At 48.4% G+C, this 19,193-nt stretch overlaps 1 protein-coding gene across 3 annotated transcripts in view; it reads left to right on the top strand.

The window, feature by feature from the left end:
• The first annotated feature begins 247 nt into the window (after positions 1-247).
• Positions 248-19,193, top strand: part of FAM120A (family with sequence similarity 120A) — a 60,038-nt gene continuing 41,092 nt past the window's right edge. For 2 of the 3 annotated variants that reach the window (XM_054162093.1, XM_054162085.1), the window contains exons 1-3: positions 248-1,299; positions 6,826-7,072; positions 12,183-12,265. In XM_054162093.1, coding sequence (XP_054018068.1) covers positions 256-1,299; positions 6,826-7,072; positions 12,183-12,265 — 1,374 coding nt within the window. In that variant the 5' untranslated portion in view covers positions 248-255. The remainder of the gene's footprint in view (positions 1,300-6,825; positions 7,073-12,182; positions 12,266-19,193) is intronic. The other variant, XM_054162102.1, reaches the window with a different exon arrangement.

Genomic DNA, 19,193 nt, shown 5'->3' with positions numbered 1-19,193 from the left:
CCGCTGGCGGCAGCGGAGCTGAGGAGAACGCCGCCGCCCGGGAACTTGTGGCGTGGCTCAGCCCGACAGGGCGGAGCGGTGGAGGAGGCACCGAGAAGGCGGACGGCGACGAACAGCAGGCGCACAGGGCCACGGCCTCACCGAGCCCGGCCCTCGCGGGCTCCCGCCGCCCCCCGCCACTCCCCCGCCTCCCCCCAAGCCCCCTCCCCTTCCCCGCCACCCGCTTCCGCCGACCCTCCCGCGCATGCCTGGGTTATGCAACGGCCGCGGTGCGCGGGCTGCGCAGGTCCCGCCGCCCCAGTGCCGCAGGGCAGGGCAGGGCAGGGCAGCGCGGGGGCCGCGAGGGCGGCGGGCACCGGGCCGGCGGCGCTCAAGGCGCGCTCCCCGCGCCCTCCCCCGGCGCCCGTGTGCGTGCCCCGCGCTGCCTGTGAGTGGCAGCGGCGGCCGCCGCCAAGTCCCGCCTGTTCCGCTCTCCCTGCCGCAGGCGGCGGCGGCGGCGGGTTGGCTTCCTGCGCGCTGTGCCGCTCCCCCTCCCCCCGGCAGTCGGAGCCGCAGCGGCAGCAGCCCGGATCCCCGAGCCATGGCTCAGTGAGAGCAGCACATGGCGGCCGCAGCAGCCATGAGCCCCCCACTAATCCATACAACTCCCCCCTGAACGGCCACCGACGGCAGCCAGCGCTCCCACCCGGCTCCACCGCTCCCACCGCCCACCCGCAACTACAGCCGCCGCCGCGCCGCCCGGCCCGAGCCCAGACCCCTCCGCCGCCGCTGCCGCCGCCGCCGGACCCCCGCTCGCCTGCCCGCCGCCGTCGCCCGGTCCTCACCATGGGAGTGCAGGGTTTCCAGGACTACATCGAGAAGCACTGCCCCAGCGCCGTGGTGCCCGTCGAGCTGCAGAAGCTGGCGCGGGGCAGCCTCGTGGGTGGGGGCCGCCAGCGGCCCCCCCAGACCCCGCTGCGCCTCCTCATCGACGCCGACAACTGCCTGCACCGGCTCTACGGCGGCTTCTACACGGACTGGGTGAGCGGCGGGCAGTGGAACCACATGCTGGGCTACTTGGCGGCCCTGGCCAAGGCCTGCTTCAACGGCAACATCGAGCTCTTCGTGTTCTTCAACGGTGCCCTGGAGAAGGCCCGGCTCCACGAATGGGTGAAGCGCCAGGGCAACGAGCGCCAGACGGCGCAGCAGATCGTCAGCCACGTCCAGAACAAGGGCACCCCGCCGCCCAAGGTCTGGTTCCTACCGCCCGTCTGCATGGCGCACTGCATCCGCCTGGCCCTCATCCGCTTCCACATCAAGGTGAGCAGACGGGGCCGGCCTCCCTCCCGGACCGCGACCCCCCCTGCCCCCCGCCCGGGAGCCACCAGCGCCCCCTCCCCGCTGCTCTCTTGCGCCCCCGTCGCTTCCCTACGCCGGCGCCGCTGCTCTAAGATGGCAGCGGGGGTGCCCTGGGCCTTGCTAGTTCCCGGCCCGCCAGAGGAAGGGAGGAGCGGGGGGCAGCCTGCGCCTCAGCGCCCCAAAATGTCGTCGAGGCCCGCGGGGGCGGCCCAAGTTTCTACGGCCTGAATCCCCGGGGGATTTTGCTATTGACACGGCACTGTGGCTCCCCTCGCCGCCCCGGGCAGGCCTCTGGCCTGTTGGGGGCGGCGGGCCGGCCGGCAGCGCCCGGGGCCTCCCGGATTGCCCCGGCTGTGAAGCCAGGCCCAGCAGCAGGGAGGTTTTTGCCTCCATGTTCTTTCGGGGCCGCCGCTCCGTTGACTCAAAATGTCCCTTCTTGCCCAGGCCCGCCCCCCCTTCCCTCTGCTCGGGAGACTGCTGGGGCCGGGACTTTGGTACGGCAGGTGAGAGCGGCTGGCCAAAAGCATCGCGATCTAATTAATTATTAAGACGAAGCGGGAAAAAAAAAAAATCAGTTTAGTTATCGCGCATGGTGGCTCTGCAACAAGTTCCCCACTGAGGCGAGGTGTCTAAACTTGCGCCGAAGGTGAAATCGCTTGCTCTAGAACGCAGGGGTTTCCGTTTCGTGCCTGGGAACGTGAGGACTTTGCTCTGGGTTGCCCAAATCTATGAACGGGCTTTTAATCAAGTGTGGAATAATTCATTCTTCATAACGGCAGAGACTTTCAGTTTGTGTGCTCTGGAACACCGATCTGACAGTTCTTCATGTCGAGTTCGTATTTGCAGGGGGACCTTCTGCTTTCTTATCACAGAAGCCACACTTGAGGCAGGAGCTGGGGTCCGCGGTGATCCTGTGCCGATACCAAGGCCACACTTTGGAAGGCTGCAGGACGTTAAGGTGTCCCAGCTCTCTGTGGAGCGTTCAGGATAGGCGATGGTTTCTGTGCAGCCCGGCGACTGTGTGTATTGAAACACAAGACGCTGGAAAAACAAGCCCTGGGATGAAGCTGCGGATTTAAGAGTTGCTGCTCGCACTCCCGCTAGGGAGGGAAGAGCCAGTCGGAGTGGAGTGCATGCTCCTAGGCTTTGTTATTGTAAATTACTTTTATATGTAGAAAAATATTGTGCAACTTTTTAGATTGGCACACTTGATCGCTAGCAGCAGCAGCCTAATCTCACCTGGCTTTTGTGTGCCCCTTTCGGAAGATCAGTAAAGTTCTGAGCAGGCCTGCAGTACAGGGGTGAAGATGTATCTCGACGGAGCTCACCCAAAAGGTAACTTTGGGTGAAGTTCCTCCCAGTCCTGCCAACAGGGTGAGAGTAGCTGTTGCTCCTTCTTGGCACCCTCCTCACTCAGCCAGACCCACCATGGAGGAGTGTGTTCCCTTCACTCCCTGCTCTCTGGGTTGGTGTGAAGTCGCCCTGGGCAGGCAGCAGTGTTCAGCCCGGTTGCCGGTGGAAGTCCCACCCTAGGGTGGCTCTGGCTACGCTCGGCTCAGGCCGGCCAATCCCAACCGTATGGCCGAGGTCAGCACACTGGTGAAAGCTTGTGCAGAACAAACGGGAAGAGTTCTTGCAGCACGCCTCAACCTCTGCCAAACCGATGTCTTGGGGCTTGCTTAAAGTGAAGAGGTTGTGGCTGTCTGCTGTACTAATCTTTTCCTGGTCAGTGCAGAAGCAAAATCGCGTCTGTGTTTTGGGTATGAGTGATGGTGGGAATTTGAATGGTAGCAAACCCATCTTCTCATTGCAACTTTTTCCCCCCTGTGGCCAGGAAACATTTCTGTTCTTTAAGCAAAAAGTTGTAGGGACCATGCAGTGAAGTTGCTTTCTTTGATCTGGTTTTGGGCATGTTAGAAATCATCCTTGATTTGATTTTGAGACTTAGATATTCATAAATTCATGGATTGATAGAATGGTCTGGGTTGGAAGGGGCCTTGAAGATCATTTAGTGCTGACCCCCTGGCATTGGCAGGGACACCCTCCACTAGCCCAGGTTGCTCATTAATAGAAGCAATGAATGTAAAATAAGAACAGTTTTCTTTTAGTGTGCAGTAGTGAAATGCATAGTACAGCCAGGAGGCTAGCAGGTTTGATAAGGGTATTTCTTGTGGCATGTTGAACTAGTCGTTAGTCTTTTGACTGCCTTCTGTCTCAGCCCTGCTTCTTTTCTGTCGAGGTACTTTACATCCCAATAAAGTTGCCACATTTGACAACGGTGTCACCTGTAGCACCTTGTTTACTTTAAAGCTTAGCTGCAGCATTAGCTGCTTTAGGGTTTCTCAGTAATAGGCCTTGCTCTTAATCTCTGGAAGCAGTTTTAGGAGCAAGAGAACACGACATACTGAGGCCCTTTCCTGTCAGTTGAAAAAAAACCCAACCTGAAACAAGCACCAAACCCCCACAAGCTTGGTGGGGAAGCTTTCAGCGGTGGATATTTGTCAGTTGGGAGAGGGGAGAGCAAGAGTTGCTATTGGGAAGGTTGGTATGCCTGAGCCGGCACTGTGGATGTCCAGACTGCACCAGTTCTCTGAAGCAGTCAGCTCTCATGGGGTGGGAACAAAGCAGCAATTCCCGTTTGATGCTTCATCCCTACAGCTGCTGACAAACTGGAGAGCTCTGGTTTTGACTGATTCACTTTCTGGTTACAAAGTACATTTCGTGGCTGTCGTGGTAACATGCATAATACTCCTCAGAGGTACTGCCGAAGTCCCCTTCCTTTCCTGCCTTTCTTCTCTTACACGATTTAAAATCTTTCTAAATTTCTGTTATACAGATCTCTCTCTCTCTCTAAACCTTACTCCAGCTTTATTCACATTCTTCTTCATGCTCACTTTCTCGCAGCCCTTCTGGTGTGCAAGGAGCACATGCATCTGGAAGGTGTAATTTGTATTTGCATGTATGGGTGACTTCAAAGGAAATTTCCATGTGCAAAAGGCAGTTGTCAAATTCTAGTGTTTTCTCGCTTTGTTTGGTGAAGCTGGGCTTGAGAATACTGATTAAATATGAAACTGATTTTAATATTTTCAGGAAACATTGGAGACTTGAGTAAAAGGCTTCTTTGCATTTCTAGGAACTGGCTGTGAGTTTAATCTATTTTGTTAATTAGAAGGGAGAAAAAGACTAATGTCTTCTATCCAGGGCAGTTATAAATCACTTGCAGATGGTTTTAGCAGGATGTAAAACCAACAGGTTCCTGTTACAACAGATATCCTATGGGTTCTTAGCCCAGTAGTGACCTGGTATTTTTCTGTTTGTGGGAGGGAGGGAAAGCTATTTCTTAAAATAAACTTCTATGCAAAGCAGGTTTGCTAAAATGTAAATATTTGAGCAGAGGAGATCTTCACATCTTTAATGCTGTGATGAGACTTGGTTCTGTCTAAATGTGCACATGCCTGTTCACTTGGACAGGACTCTCTCTGATCCAGCGTTGTTGTTTACAGAAGATTTAGACTTGAGAATTATTTCCAGCTCCTGGCTGCGATTTCCCCCACGTCTCCCAGCCCTGGGTTGGTTTGGCAGGTAGCCTGGGTACCGAGGCATCTTCAGACCCTGCCTTTGTGAGAGCCGTTTCTCTGCCTCTCCTCTCATCAGTTTTACGTTAGGGGTTAACTGTACCTGGGTAAATAGAGCTCTTTTCCCTGTGATAGTTCAGTTATTTGAGGGTGGGTTCTAGTATTACCTAAACATCCTGCAGTTTCATGCTGGTGCCTTGCTCTGTCAGGTAGCTCTAATATAATGAGGAGGGAGGGAACTGGAGGCTCTGGATGTAAAGGAGATAGTTCACAAGAGATCAGAGCGGGCTGCACACCCATGTCACACAGTGCTGTAAAAATCCTTACTTTTTTCCTTTTAATGATGCTGTGTGGCTGCCATGCACACAGAAATGTTGATTTTGGATAAATGTGCATAATTTATCCACATTTAAAACATGTAAGACTGAGCTGGGTTGCAAAGCCTAAATTCCCCTTCTTGAGTTAGCAACTCAGGAAATTGGGTATGTTTCAACTTCTCCAAAGGTGTTTGCAGCTTCTTCCAGCTCTGTGTACAGCAGGCACACCTGATGCTGGACGCCAGTATAATTATTAGGGAAATGATTTACTTTTGCTCCTTTGTGTTGGGAGCAAAAGTAAATCTCAGAAACACTGATACCATCCATCAAACGTGGGGAAAGCTAAACTTCACATACCTCATCAGGAGACTGTAATTTAATGTCAGGCTGGAAAGTGTAAGGCATGAGGAGGATGGGAAGGGTGGCTGCAAATTTGCTGTTGATCAGAAACTTCACTGAGAAGCAGATGGCTGCAGGACAGTTGGGATAGGCTGCAGAGGTGTGGGACCCTCCCCTGTGGGCATCAGCTGCAGAGGAAGTAGATGGCATCACCAGCATTAATGCTGTGTTCTTCCTGCCTACTGTGGAGACTGAAGCTTATAGTTCAGTACTAGTCTGGTTTGGCATAGCTTGCTATGAAATACTTGGTGAGGGTAGGTTATACCAACACCCAGCTTCTGTGAGGTTTTGTGACCCACTGGCTGTTTATTTTGTATGTAGAGAGTAAAAGAATTAAGCGTCAAAAGCACTACACTCACTTGATTGCTGTGTGCTTGTGTGCAGACTAGTTGTAGTGGCTTCTGACTGTGGAAATGCAGGACTGTAGCTACTAACCTGTCGTCTTGGGGGGTTGGTTTAGTGTCATCTTGATGAGAAAGGCTTGCTTTTATGTTTCCAGAGTTAGGAATTGGCCTGTCTCCCCCGCACCACACGTCTGTTAAGTCATCTGATTGCCATAGCCTTAAAGTATGTGCTTTGCTAGGCAGCGTGAGTTGAGAGGTGAAGTTTGGGCTATAAACTTGAAGCAGTTTGCTGCAGCATCAGAGACAGCTGTGCACAAGTGAACAGACTGAAAGTGAAAAGAGGGGAAAAACCTGGCTTAACACAGTGAGGTGGACATTGAGAGGTTAAGAAAGTTACTTCTGCTCATCTTGGGTTATGTTTAACACAGGGCTGCAAACCTTTACAAGTGCTCATGGGATTGCTTTTTAAGGGGGCATCTTGGCTTGCTGAGTTGCTCAAGTATCCACAGCCTTAAGATTTTTCCCTTGAGTTAATCCAGCCACTGGTACAGCAACACCTTAAGAGTTTGAGCCTTTCTGTTAGCAGAGAGTCACTTCAGATGAGCTCGGTAATCCATAATGCCACCGCAGCTCGCAGGCTTCCAGAACTTTGTGTTGTGCTGCTGGGTACTCCTTAAGGTCCTGTCTCGGTCTGCTGTGTCATCAGACTGCTTTCCTAAGGGCTTTAGCTACACTGCCGGTGTTTCAAGCGCGCATATGTGGTGTCAGAAAGACCCAGTGCTTCGTAATCCCTGTGATAAATCAGGACTGCCATTTACCACTGTGCCTAATTACTCTTGTCTTCTACTGTAGGTTGCACAGAGCATTGAAGATCATCATCAAGAAGTAATTGCTTTCTGCAGAGAGAAAGGTTTCCATGGTTTGGTTGCATATGACTCCGATTATGCGTTGTGCAACATCCCTTACTATTTCAGTGCCCATGCCCTAAAACTGAGCCGTAATGGGAAAAGCCTCACAACAAGCCAATACCTAATGCATGAAGTTGCCAAGCAACTGGACCTGAATCCAAATCGCTTTCCTATTTTTGCTGCTCTTCTAGGTAAGTGAAGTACTAAAAGCAGTGGATGCTGCTAGTCAGCCTCTGGTGGGGGTTGCAGTTAACTCTTGTAGTGTACGTGTGTAACGTTTGACACAGCAGCTAGGCAAAGGCATTCCTTTGTGTTCAGACATTCCTGCTATACCTGAGGTGGGCTGGACGTGTTTTTATGAGGCCAGACATGCTGAATTTGTAGAGACCTGTGAGTGATGCAAATTGTGGCTGTCTAGGGACGAGTAGAAAGTAAGAATTCTGCAAAGCTCTGCCTAGCCAAAATGTTCTAGGTGGGTGGGGAATCAGAATGGTGGTTGTTTGGCTCAGCTTGGTCTTAGTATGTGAGGTCTGCTTTTGATATACCACATTCCAGACTAGGGAAAGCATACTGATGCTTTGTATTCTGCCTAAAAATAACATGTATGGAGATGTTTGGATTGCAGGGGCTTTTTATTCCCTCAGAAATGAGTATTGGGCAACTGTGAGGGCACGTAAGGTGCGCCAGAAATACGTTACATTGCAGAACTGAGTGGAGCTCCACACGTCTCATAGCACAGGCAGTTTGTTGGGATCGTTTCTTAGCACTCCTGCTTCTAATGCAAAGTGGTATCCTATCTTGAAGGAGGAGAGATAGGAGGGACTTCACATCTCTGCTTCAGTGGTACAATTTTAACACTTTCTTTCCCCAGCAGTGGTAGAAAACAGCTGTTGTGCTCAGGTGGAAGAGCGGAGTAGTTACTAATAATGTTTGCTCCAGTGAATAAGATCTTTTTAGAAGAGCATTATGACATATTTTTTGGGTAAATAAGTGTGGGGCAGCCACGTTCTTGATCTCCTCATAGTAAGCAAACAAGAAAATGTGGATTTTTCTTTTTATTTGCTCACTGACGTTGTGTTTTAGTGTGGGTGCAGGGTAGAAGAGGAAAGCTTCTCCTTTGAAAGCTGTAAATGAGAGAGGCTGCATGTTTCTGCTTTAGCATACTAACAGTTACTACTCTTTAATATTAAATTGTTTCTAGTCCAGGCAAGTACCTTCCACGTGAAGTAGGAAAGAACCAAAGCATCTCACAGTGGAAAGCCACAAGTATTTGGCTCGTTGAAGTTGCTCTCTGTTGGTGCCTTTTTTTCATACCCAGGATGGGTACCTGTCTGCAGGGCTGTGTGCAGGAATGGCAGATGGTTGGCTAAGCTGCAATTTAGAACAAAACCCCGGTGTCAGTTGCATGACAGACTACTATTGCTGGCCTTTGTTTTGGAGTCTATAAATAAGTTGTTGCATGCCAGTTCAGTGAGTAAGGATTACTGCTCAGAAGGCAGTTTCACAGTTGCAGATATGCTTTATGGCATCGGTGTGGAACACATGTGAATGACATTGTTTCAACTTGTCACACAGTTAGAGCTGCATGACCAGCTGGGCCCTTGCTTGGTTTTGTTAAATGACAGGTGAAAACTATTCTGTGAGTTTTCTGGAGGTTCTGCAATTTTAGGCAAGAAGCTGTTGACTGCTTTTCTCTCTTGCTGTCTTACACAACAAAATACTTTTCAGCTTGCTCTTAGGAGAAAGAAACTTAAGGTTATTTCACATGATTACAAGAGAGGGGTTTTGTAGGGTTTTCTTCCAAATTGATACAAAGGTTAAAAGAAGTTCAGCTACAAGTTTAGTTTTGTGTATTCTTCTGCATTTCATTTGTGTGTGTGCACATGTGTGTTCAGTATGAGCAAGCAGGATAGAGTAAAGTATGTGGAAGTCAGGGTCAGGAAAAAAGGTGCTTGGGAGACCTTCCTCTGAGGAAGGTGTTTTATATCTTAGCAAATATTTAAAAGGTGTAGGTATTTGGTGATCCAAACAAAGATTACATCAGCTTACAACAAATAGGCTTCAAGTGCTGGCAACATTGCTTCACTTCTGCACCTCAGGAATATAGTAGCTTCAGGGGCTTTACATAAAGTACTAAATACATATAGGAGCATAATTGTGTGTAGTGTGGCAAGTGTTTAAAGCCAGGTAGCTCATTCAGATCTCAATTTTTATATTTGATTTAATATCTGAGGGTGTGTCTGGCTTCACAGGTTATTTGTTCTAGCTCCTGTGGCCTCTTACGGTCTCCTTTGAACCTGATAAGTAGAATGAAGAAAATCAGACAGAAAAAGAGTGCTTGATTAGTTGGGAAGGTATGTGAAGCTGTTAGATGGTTCTTCTGGGTACATCAGTGGGACTCCTTATGCTGGCTTAATGGTCACAATTACAGAAGGCCAAGACCATCAAGAACTGTATCAGTGTTCAGCTTCAGGTCTGTGAATCCCCTGTACAGAGAAAATGCTCTTGTATTCAGATGCTTTCTTGTCACTAGCTTTGAGGGTCAGTGTGGGGATGCTGAAGAGAAAAAGTAGTCTTGAATGATTCAGCAGGTGCAGGAGCCTGACCTAACTGGTCAATTAAACAAATGTTCTCAATGGTAAATTATCTGGAATTGAGCTGTGCTCATGTGTAAAGTTTCTATTGAAGTACTTCAGCAAAATATTTTTCTGCCTACCAACTAGGCAAAGATTTCTGTCTGAGAAGGTTATTTATACCCTGTGGCTACTTGCTTTGGTTTATAACTTTTTCTTTCTTGCAGCTTTTAGTGTAGTAGAGTTTGGTAGTCCTAGGTTGTTAACCCAAGGAGTAGCCTTCCCAGGAGTAGTTAAAATGTGGGCAAAATACTATGTCCTCCAAGAGCGTGCCCTGGAAATGTTCTATCCTAATTGCTGATGTGAACAAGGAGTTGATTTGTGTTCTCCTGTAGATTTTGAGTCAAATACTGTGGAATAAACAACAAAACAAAAACCTCCACAAACCCATGCTTCAGCAGCGGAAAAACAGACACAGTGTGAGGTATAGGACTGTAATTCTGTGAACTCTTTAGAAAGGGCAATGGCTTCAATTAGTATCTAATTGCTTATAAAAAAACCCAAGGCATACACTATAATAAGCCATTAAAATGGGAAAAATCAATATATGTGGAGGTTGTTCAGCCAGGTCAAGAAATAGAGGTTGCTTATGTAATGTTGATCCCTTTCCCGCTGTGACAGTGCTTCCCAATGTGTGTTCAGTGATACAGTGTGTTGTGGTTCTCAGTAGCATTGCAGGACTAGGTGAGGTCAGTACAGGCATGGCTGATTGGGACTGTAGAAGACAGTGCTGCACTTCAGCATACTGAACTCTGTAGCTCAGTGTGTGGGCAGAATCGGTCAACTGGTCAAACTGCCCTGTGTGTGTTTAAGGGGATGGAATTAACTGGAAAGACAGATGGAGAGCAAACAAGGTTGAAGTTTTGGTGGTAGGGAGAGCTGTTTAAAAAGCTGTTTAAAAAGGTAATGTTAGCACTTAGAGGAGCTATTAGTAGTTCTCTCAAAAACTGTCCAGTGACTTGGCTGGACTTGATGTTTTCAGACCTGTAGTATAAAGGCAGTCCAAACCTACCTCGATTAGATCAGTATGAATGTGGCTTTTACACAGAATCATAAAGTAGTTGGGGTTGGGAAACACCTTTGAGATCGTCCAGTCTGACCATTCTTTAACTCTACCAAGGCTGGTGCTGAACCATGCTCCTCAGCACTACATCTCTGTCTTTGAAGTGCCTCCAGTGATGGGGTTCAGATACCTCCTTGGGCAGCCTGCTCCAGTGTTTGAGAACCCTTTCAGTGAAGAAGTTTCTTCTAATGTACAGCCTAAACTTCCCCTGGGGCAACTTGAGGCCATTTCCTCTTGTCCTGTCACTTGTTACTAGGGAGAAGAGACCAACCCCCACCTGGCTCTGACCTCCTTTCAGGAGTTCAGAGAGCAAGGTCTCCCCTCAGCCTCTTGAGGGAAGGCTGTTATACATCTCACATCTCTCTGACATGAGTTTAAAGTTTAGCTCCTGAAAGATGATAATGTCACCTTGCTGGATGGAGATCTCAGCAGTAGTAGGGGAAGCATTGATTGGACACAAAGACTTTCTCTAAGAGGACATCTACTAGTCACCAGACAATCAACAGCTCTGGGTTTTCACAAGTTAGGAGCAGACTATTTTACAAGCATGGTATGAAGAAAGTAAACAGCTGCCATATTCAGAGTATCTGGCAGTATTCATTGTGCGTTGGTGAGAGCTGAAGGTGTTGTCCAAACTATGGAAGTTAAAAAAGATAAAGCTGTGAGGACCTGAGCAGCCCCAGGAGCTGTGTGTTCACTGCCATGCTACTGCTCTGCAAAACCAGATGCTGAGAGTATCCTGAAGTTCCTATCCAGAGGGTAGCATAACATTCTGCTTAATTCTCTGCATTGTTTGCATCCACAGACACTGAACTCTGTCAGTGCTTGATTAGTTACTCTTTGGTTACCTCAAATGTTTGAAATCTTTCATAGTGAGAACTTTGGGGGTTTCCTGAATATGATGTGCTTTGGGGGGTGCAAAAAGAGCAAAAAAGCATTTTAAGTGATGTTCCATTTGGTGTGAGCAGCTTGGAAAACAGCCACTGCCTCTGTTCATTGGAACAATTGCAGAATTGCCCAATTCCTTTGGTGCTGCCAGCCCAGGTTCCTGTCTGACCTGGTCAGGTTAGCAAAAGAAACTTCAGCAATTGGGAACCTTCTAAAGTGCCACTGGAGCTGCCTGCGCTCGCAGGGTAAGAGGTATCTTGGTGCACGATGGAGCCAGAATGCAGATTGCAGAGCCAGCTCCGAGGTGGATCAGTGGTGGCACATGCTGGGATGGAGGCAAAGCTGGTGTCAGAGAGCAACAGGCTGTGTTCTTCCACTGTGGCACCTGTAGTACTAAATTCTCTTGAGGACTCCCTAACAGCGGCCATGCCAGGTTGAGGTTGACACCGTGTGTTGTGACTGGCTCTACTGCTTCTGTAAGTGATCTGGGGCTTGTGGAAGAGTGCTCCAGGAGCAGAGGGAAGTGTATCTTGCTGCAGCAGCAGCATGCTAATTGGGTTTTTCTGGAGGAACAACAAAGATCTCTGCAAGTTTAATCTCTCTTTGTTAATCCTATTGATTGGGAATCAAGGACTGATTGCAAATTGTTTTGCTGCCTGTAGAAACAATATGTAACATTTATGGTGTACTTCAATAAAGCTCTGCATTATGTTCTAGGTAATCATATTCTACCTGATGAAGATTTGGCTTCCTTTCATTGGAGTTTACTTGGTCCAGAACATCCACTAGCTTCACTTAAGGTACAAACTTAACAATGAGCAATTAAGCTAAAATCAATCACAGTGGTTACTTGGTGCAGTGTAGTAGGTTAATGTATGGCAGCTACACGAGGCTCTTGTTCTGGGTCACCCTCTGGTTTCCCAGTCCCTCTCTGTTGACTGCAGAGGATATCAGGGGTGATTAACCTCATGAGGCTAAACTTAGCTTCTGTGATCCCCCTCCGTGCCCTTCAGCTACATGAGCCGGGCTGCTGCCGCGTGGGCTGGCTTTCGGAATGTCACTTCTCACTCGTTCATATTTTTAAGAGGAGCATTTTTTGTTTAGTCATGTTCCTCAACTGTCAGAGATAATTAGCTGGATCTCTTCCTACCATATTGCTTTATTTTCTGCTGATCTGAGTATGTGTGTGATAGTGTTCTGTACTTAAAATGTAAACCTGCTGGAGAATGGGCTGCTCAAGGAAGTTAATGTAGCCTTCGGTGGATTGATTGGTTTAGTTTTGAGAGAAGTGTCTGATGCTCTTAGTTCTGCTGCTTCATCACACCTGCTTTGTTCATCTGCCAAGTAGACAGCTATAAAAGGGAAGCTGGACACATCAGAGAAAGGGATAGTAGTGGCCTTTCTTTCTGCCACAGCAGACGTCTCTTTTCCCTGGCTCCTGGAGTGCATCATGCAGCAAATCAATTTGGTTTTGTGAATTCTGTAAGACTGTGTTGTTATGGCTACAGCAAAAATAGGTGAGAGTCCCCCCCTCCTGTTCCAAAAGTTTATTAAGCATTGAAAAAACAGAACTTGTTTTGCTGAAGGTAGGATTTAAGATCAGGTTGAAGCTTTACAGCAGAGTGTTTAAGGCTTGATTAGTGAACAGCTGTGACAGCTTGATGTTACACTCCTCCCCTTTAGCTGCTGCTCCCGTGCTTAGAACGGTAAGTGGCACACCAAAACCTGCTCCTGTGTTTTGCTGCCTCCTTGTCAAACTGGAGGTGAGAACAGGAAAGCTTGAGTGGACCTGCATGTTCCTTTTTTTTTACTGTAAAAGTTCAAATGTAGGACTCCTCTCAAAGTGCTTCATAAAGTTCCTGATGTTCAGAATACTTCTTTGTGGTTTAGACTGAGTAGACTTGTTTTACAGCCAGTTCAGAGTATGACTTCAGGCACCTAGGCCTTCTGGAAAGCCTTCTAAATATATATTGAATTACTTGACTGGAATTAAAATTGGATATTGGCCATCTTTGCATCTAGATTTATATTTTCAGTGGGAACAACAGCTGGGCTTTGTTGTTGGCATCCTAAGGAAATGCAGCTTGTTTCCTTGGAGCGTCACTGGGCTGTCTGAGGCAGCCCTCCCTGTAGTTATTTAGTCTCTTTGCCAATGTTAATCAGATTTGAAAGTGGTACCCCATTTGGCTGTTACAGGCTCCATGAAAACTGATACACTATTGTCAATGAAAAAGACCCAAATGAGTGCCCTTAGTGAGGGAAAAGGCTGGCATAACACATGGTTCCTTTCATTTCGCTGCAGCCTGCTGCCTGGTTGTGAAGTAGCCCCGAACTAACCCCAGCACTTCGGTCTCCTAGCTGATAATGATGTCAAGGGGAGGTAAAGAAAGACACAAGTCTACAGGAAACCAATCTTCATTAGTTACTGGTCATAGAACAGCTGAGCTTGGGTTTCAGCAGTGCTCGTGGTCTGAAATGATAACTTGTTTGAGTAGCTCATTAATTCAGTGTGGCAGTGATGTCATTGCAGCTCTCTTTATGGAGACCTGTGAGTGGGGTACATGCAGATTCCTTGTCAAGGCTAGGAATGCTTACAGACCCCTAAAAGACAGGTGTTTGTTAGCCACAAGGGGAGAGCAAGAAGGAGCTTCAGAGCAGTGCAGAAAGTGCAAGATGTCATGAAAACTGGAAATGGGGGGGGGGGGGGAGGTGTTGGGCTGCCCAGGATGTCATCCCTGGGCTCTGCCTCAACCTTTGCTTTGTTGTGTCTGTTTAGAGTTACTATTGAGTATTCTCCCTCCTGACAACCAAGACCTCTAATTCCACACCTCATCCAACTCAGGAGTTAGGAAACTTTCTCACTGTGCAAAGATTTTTGATCTTTTGTATCTAAGACAGTGTGGTGCTGAGCCTCAGAGCTAATAGATTGAGTTTCCAGTGTCCTGATCTGTGCTTTTCAGGGAGAGCTCTCAGCGTCAATAACCTGCAATTGATTTTCTGCGTTCCTTCTCAGTCTGAGGAATGGTTACTCTTCTTAGAGGAAGCTTTGCTAGTTTGCCAATTAAAAAGTGGAACTTGACAAAGAAGCTACCAGTCTTTGCTGAGCATTGGTGTGTCTGCTCAGGTGTCAACAGTGAGGTGACAAAAAAGCAAAGTGAGGATTAGAGAGGGACGTGAGGGTGGGACTTCAGTTCACATCTAGAAGGACACAAACCTAACCATCAGGAGTCCCATCTGTACATGCTGGAGAAAAAGCCATGCCTTTCACAAGACATCAGCAGTGCAGCTCACAGACAAATTTAAATGAAGACATTTGAATTGCTCTTGCTGCAAAAGGGACAAAGAATCCCAAACTTAACCCTGCAAGCTGTTCTGAATTTCCCTGTGCAAACAGATAATGCACCTAATAAACATGCAGACCTATGTGTGAGATCTGTTACCTGGCTGAGAGCAGAGCTCACTGAAATTCAGACCACCTGAGTGAGAAGCTGGAACAAGGGAGTTGATAGACTTCCTGAGAAATAACTTGGCTGCTAGACCTTGCTTGGAAGCTGGCATGGTACTCTGCTTTGTGTGCTTTGGGGTCTGCCTTGGAGACAAAGATATTTGGTTCATGTTCTGGAGAGCTTGGTACAGTGTGGAGCTTCAAGAGCAATGTGTAACACCATCAGAATGATGTTAGGAGGGCGGTTCCTTATCTCTGGAATGAATTAGTGCCTCTTTGGGAGCACATACCTCCAAGGAAGTGCAGACTCTATTTGCCAGGTAACCTTAGAAAGAGGTCCTAATGCAGCCTCCCTTTTTGAGAAGGAGTGTGCAGGGAAACCTAATCTCCTTGCTTGGTTCATCTCAGCAGAGTGGCAGAGAGAGAGGCTTCCAGAAAGCAATCCAAAGTATGCAGGTTAGGCTTCTTCTCCGAATTGCTCTAGGAAATTCCTGTCTTTCTCTGTTGACTTCAGAGGGTGTCTGCCAGAGGGAGACTCATATGCTAAGTAGATGCCTGGGTAGTTTGCTGCTGCTCAGGTAACAGACATGGTGCTCTTAAGATTTCCTTAAGTAAGTGTCTGTCAGTTGTGGGTTTGGGGGTTTATGCTAAGGGTCCTCATAGCATGGTGCAGGCCAGCAAGCACCTCAGGAAGCCCAGCCTCCTGTGAAAAGCACAGGCATCTGGAGGTCAGAATAGCTTGCTCAGGGCTTTGCCTAGGCTAGTCTTGAAAGTTTCCAGGGATGGAAACTGCACAGCCTTTCTGGGCAGCCTGCTCCATGGCTTGGCAGACCCAAGGGTAAAAATGTTTTGCCTTGCATACCATCTGAACCATCCCTGTTCAGACTGTGTCTGTTGTCTGTCTTTCTCCATAGTGCAGCACTGTGAAGAGTCCGTTTCCATCTCCTTGAAAACCTTTCTGTAGGTATGGGAAGGTTGCTGTTTGGTATCTCCAAAGCCTTGTTGTTACCTTGAGCCAGCAGTGTGCCCAGGTGGCCAAGAGGGCCAATGGCATCCTGGCCTGCATTAGGAATAGTGTGGCCAGCAGGAGCAGGGAAGTCATTGTGCCCCTGTACTCTGCATTGGTTAGGCCACACCGTGAGTCCTGTGTCCAGTTCTGGGCCCCTCAGTTTAAGAAGGACATCGAGACACTTGAAGGTGTCCAGAGAAGGGCAACAAGGCTGGGGAGGGCCCTGTGAGGAGAGGCTGAGGGAGCTGGGGTTGCTTAGCCTGGAGAAGAGGAGGCTAAGGGGGGACCTCATTGCCCTCTACAACTACCTGAAAGGTGGTGTAGCCAGGTGGGGCTTGGTCTCTTCTCCCAGGCACCCAGCACCAGAACAAGAGGACACAAGGTGTCCTCAAGGTGTGCCAGGGGAGGTTTAGGCTCGAGGTGAAGAGAAAGTTCTTCACCAAGTGAGTCGTTCGTCATTGGGATGTGCTGCCCAGGGAGGTGGTGGAGTCACTGTCCCAGGAGGTGTTCAAGAGGGGATTGGATGTGGCACTTGGTGCCATGGTCTAGTCAGGAGGTCAGTGGAGACAGGTTGGACTCGATGATCCTCGAGGTCTCTTCCAACCTTGGTGATACTGTGATACCTGGCTGAATAGAATCATAGAATGGTTTGGTTTGGAAGGGACCTTAAAGACCATCTAGTTCCAACCACCCTGTTGAGCATGGACACCTCCCACTAGACCAAGATGCTCAAGGCTCCATCCAGCCTAACTGAACACTTCCAGGGTTGGAGCCTTCACAACTTCTCTGGACAGCCTGCTCCACTGCCTCACCCCTCTCACAGGGGAGACTGACTTTCTCTCTAATCTCAATCCAGCATCTTCCAGTTTGAAGTCATAATCCCCATTCAGCCTTTTCTCATGAAACAAGTGCTGCAGTTTCTTGACCACCTTAATGGGCTTCTGTGGAACTAGCTTAACTTTTTTGACATCTAGCCTGAGACTTAAACTGGATGCAGTGATCTAACCAGCACTGAGGAGCAAGATCCTCCAGTCTGCTGGCTGTGCTCCTGCTAAGCAGCCCAGGCAGGGTGCAGCTGGCCTTCTCTGCTGCCAGGGCACCAACCTGTTTGGCTTGTGTTCAGTTTGCTGTCTTCCAAGAGCCCCAGGCTCCTTTTGGCATGACTCCAGCCTACAGAGTAGCCAGGGGTTATTCCTGCCCAGGTGCAAGACTTTGCTTTTGGAGTTGCTGGATTTCTTAAGGCTCCCATTGCCTTACTCCTCTGCTTTGTCTAGATCTTTCTGGATGGCAGCCCAGCCCTCCTGGTGGTGTGCAGGGTTGTCATGCAGGTTGTCTCATGAAGTCTGTATGTGTCATGCTTTTGACTTTCTGCTCTCCTATTTTCTGTCTGATAGCATTTTTGTTCCTCTTGAGCTTGGATTTTCTCAGAGTCCTCCTTGTATAAACTGCTAGCAAGTGATCTCCACATTGTGTTACCATCAAGACACACAAAAACAGAGGTCAGTTTCCCAACCAGGAATTTCCAATTGAATAACCTGATCCCCAGGGAAGAGCTGAACTTCACTGGTTTGCAAGGATTTAAAATCATCCGGGAAACTTCTTGCCTCTTCAGAAAGTTTGTCATTGAACCAGGTGCTCTGAGAGCTTGTAAGATGAGATGCTTTTAACATTCAAAGGCTGGTACAAAATCCAGCTTGTATGCAATCTCTTAAGAGGAATTACTAGACCAAAAAAGCCAAGCAACCAAAAGCCATGCAGTTTGCTGTAGTGTTCTTCATATCTTCAGCCTTTTCTCTTGCCAGTGGGGGGGGGAAAGTGTTCCCTGTGTGTCACCTTACAGGCACTGAATGTTCAAGGTCTGTTTTTTCATGGTTTGAAAATAAAGCTAAACTGATTATCTGTTTCCAGCAGGCATAACAGTAAATGCTGCTACTTGGGTTGATTAGTTTTTAAAGGCTTCACATCCTGGAGACAGTAGGCAACTGGAATGATCCCAGGATTGGGGAGCTTTTCCCAGGTGCACCTTAGGTACCTTCTGCAGTAGCCCAGCAGTCGCTCAGACACTTCTGCAAGTTTATTTTGTGAGGCCATCACATTTTAATCTAACAGCTTCTGGGCTCTGTAATGCTTCTCTCTGCCTCTCGTTTTGACAAAGAGTGATACAGAATCCATTTCCCTGCCCCAGGTAATCTTCTCCGAGTGCATTAATAGGTGTCCTAGAATTTTTGTCAGTGGTCTGTCATGAAGCTGAAGTGTTGCTTCTACATCTAGCAAAAAAAGATCATTTTGGGGCATTGTGCTTTATAATCTGACCACTTCCAAGTGTGTGATCCACCTCACAGGATGTTAGGGGCTGGAAGGGACCTCTGGAGATCTTCCAGTCCAACCCCACCAGAGCAGGAGCATAGAATCCAGCACAGGTCACACAGGAACACATCCAGACAGGGCTGCAAAGGCTCCACAGAAGGAGACTCCACAACCTTTCTGGGCAGCCTTTTCCAGGCCTCTGGGACCCTCACAGTCAAGAAGTTCCTCCTCATGTTGAGGTGGAACCTCCTGTGCTGCAGTTTCCATCCCTTGTCCCTTGTCCTATCCCAGGGCACAAGTGAGCAGAGGCTGTCCCTGACCCACCCTTCCTGTTCCCCAGCCCTCAGCTATTGATAGACATTGGTCAGATCCCTCTCAGCCTTCTCCTCTCCAGACTGAACAGCCCCAGGGCTCTTAACCTCTCCTCACCAGGCAGTGCTGCAGTCCCTTCAACATCCATATAGCCCTCTGTTGGACTCTCTCCAGCAGATCCCTGTCCCTCCTGAACTGGGGAGCCCAGAACTGGATGCAATATTTCATGTGGGGCCTCAACTAGGGCAGAGTAGAGGGGGAGGGGAACCTCCCTGTTTGCCTTTTTAAAATTCATTTTCTGTGGTGTTGCTTGTTTGAAACTCTTCTGTAGAAGGTAAGGAAAAAAGAACTTCTAGGAAGAGATGTCCTGTAAGGAGAAATCAGTGCAAGGTGACAGTGGTGGTGCTGTGAAGTGCTTTGTGTGCAGCTCCCAGCGAGTCTGACCCATCCATGTGTTTTCTGTAACTTCAGATGGCAGGGCTTCCTTTTTCCCATTCCTTGCCCTCACTAAGACTTGTCCAGTGTTTTAATGCACACAGTTTGAGAGTGATTCTTTATGGTTCAGTGCAAGATCTACCCTTTTGGATTACTGGTAAGCTCTGAAATGAGTAAAAGCCTTTTCCTTTCTGTTGCCAGGGAAGTACATCTTGTTTTA

This window comes from Dryobates pubescens, chromosome 1 (assembly GCF_014839835.1).
Source record: "Dryobates pubescens isolate bDryPub1 chromosome 1, bDryPub1.pri, whole genome shotgun sequence".
NCBI classification, from domain to species: Eukaryota; Metazoa; Chordata; class Aves; order Piciformes; family Picidae; genus Dryobates; species Dryobates pubescens.
This window is presented reverse-complemented; position numbering and strand designations above follow the sequence as displayed.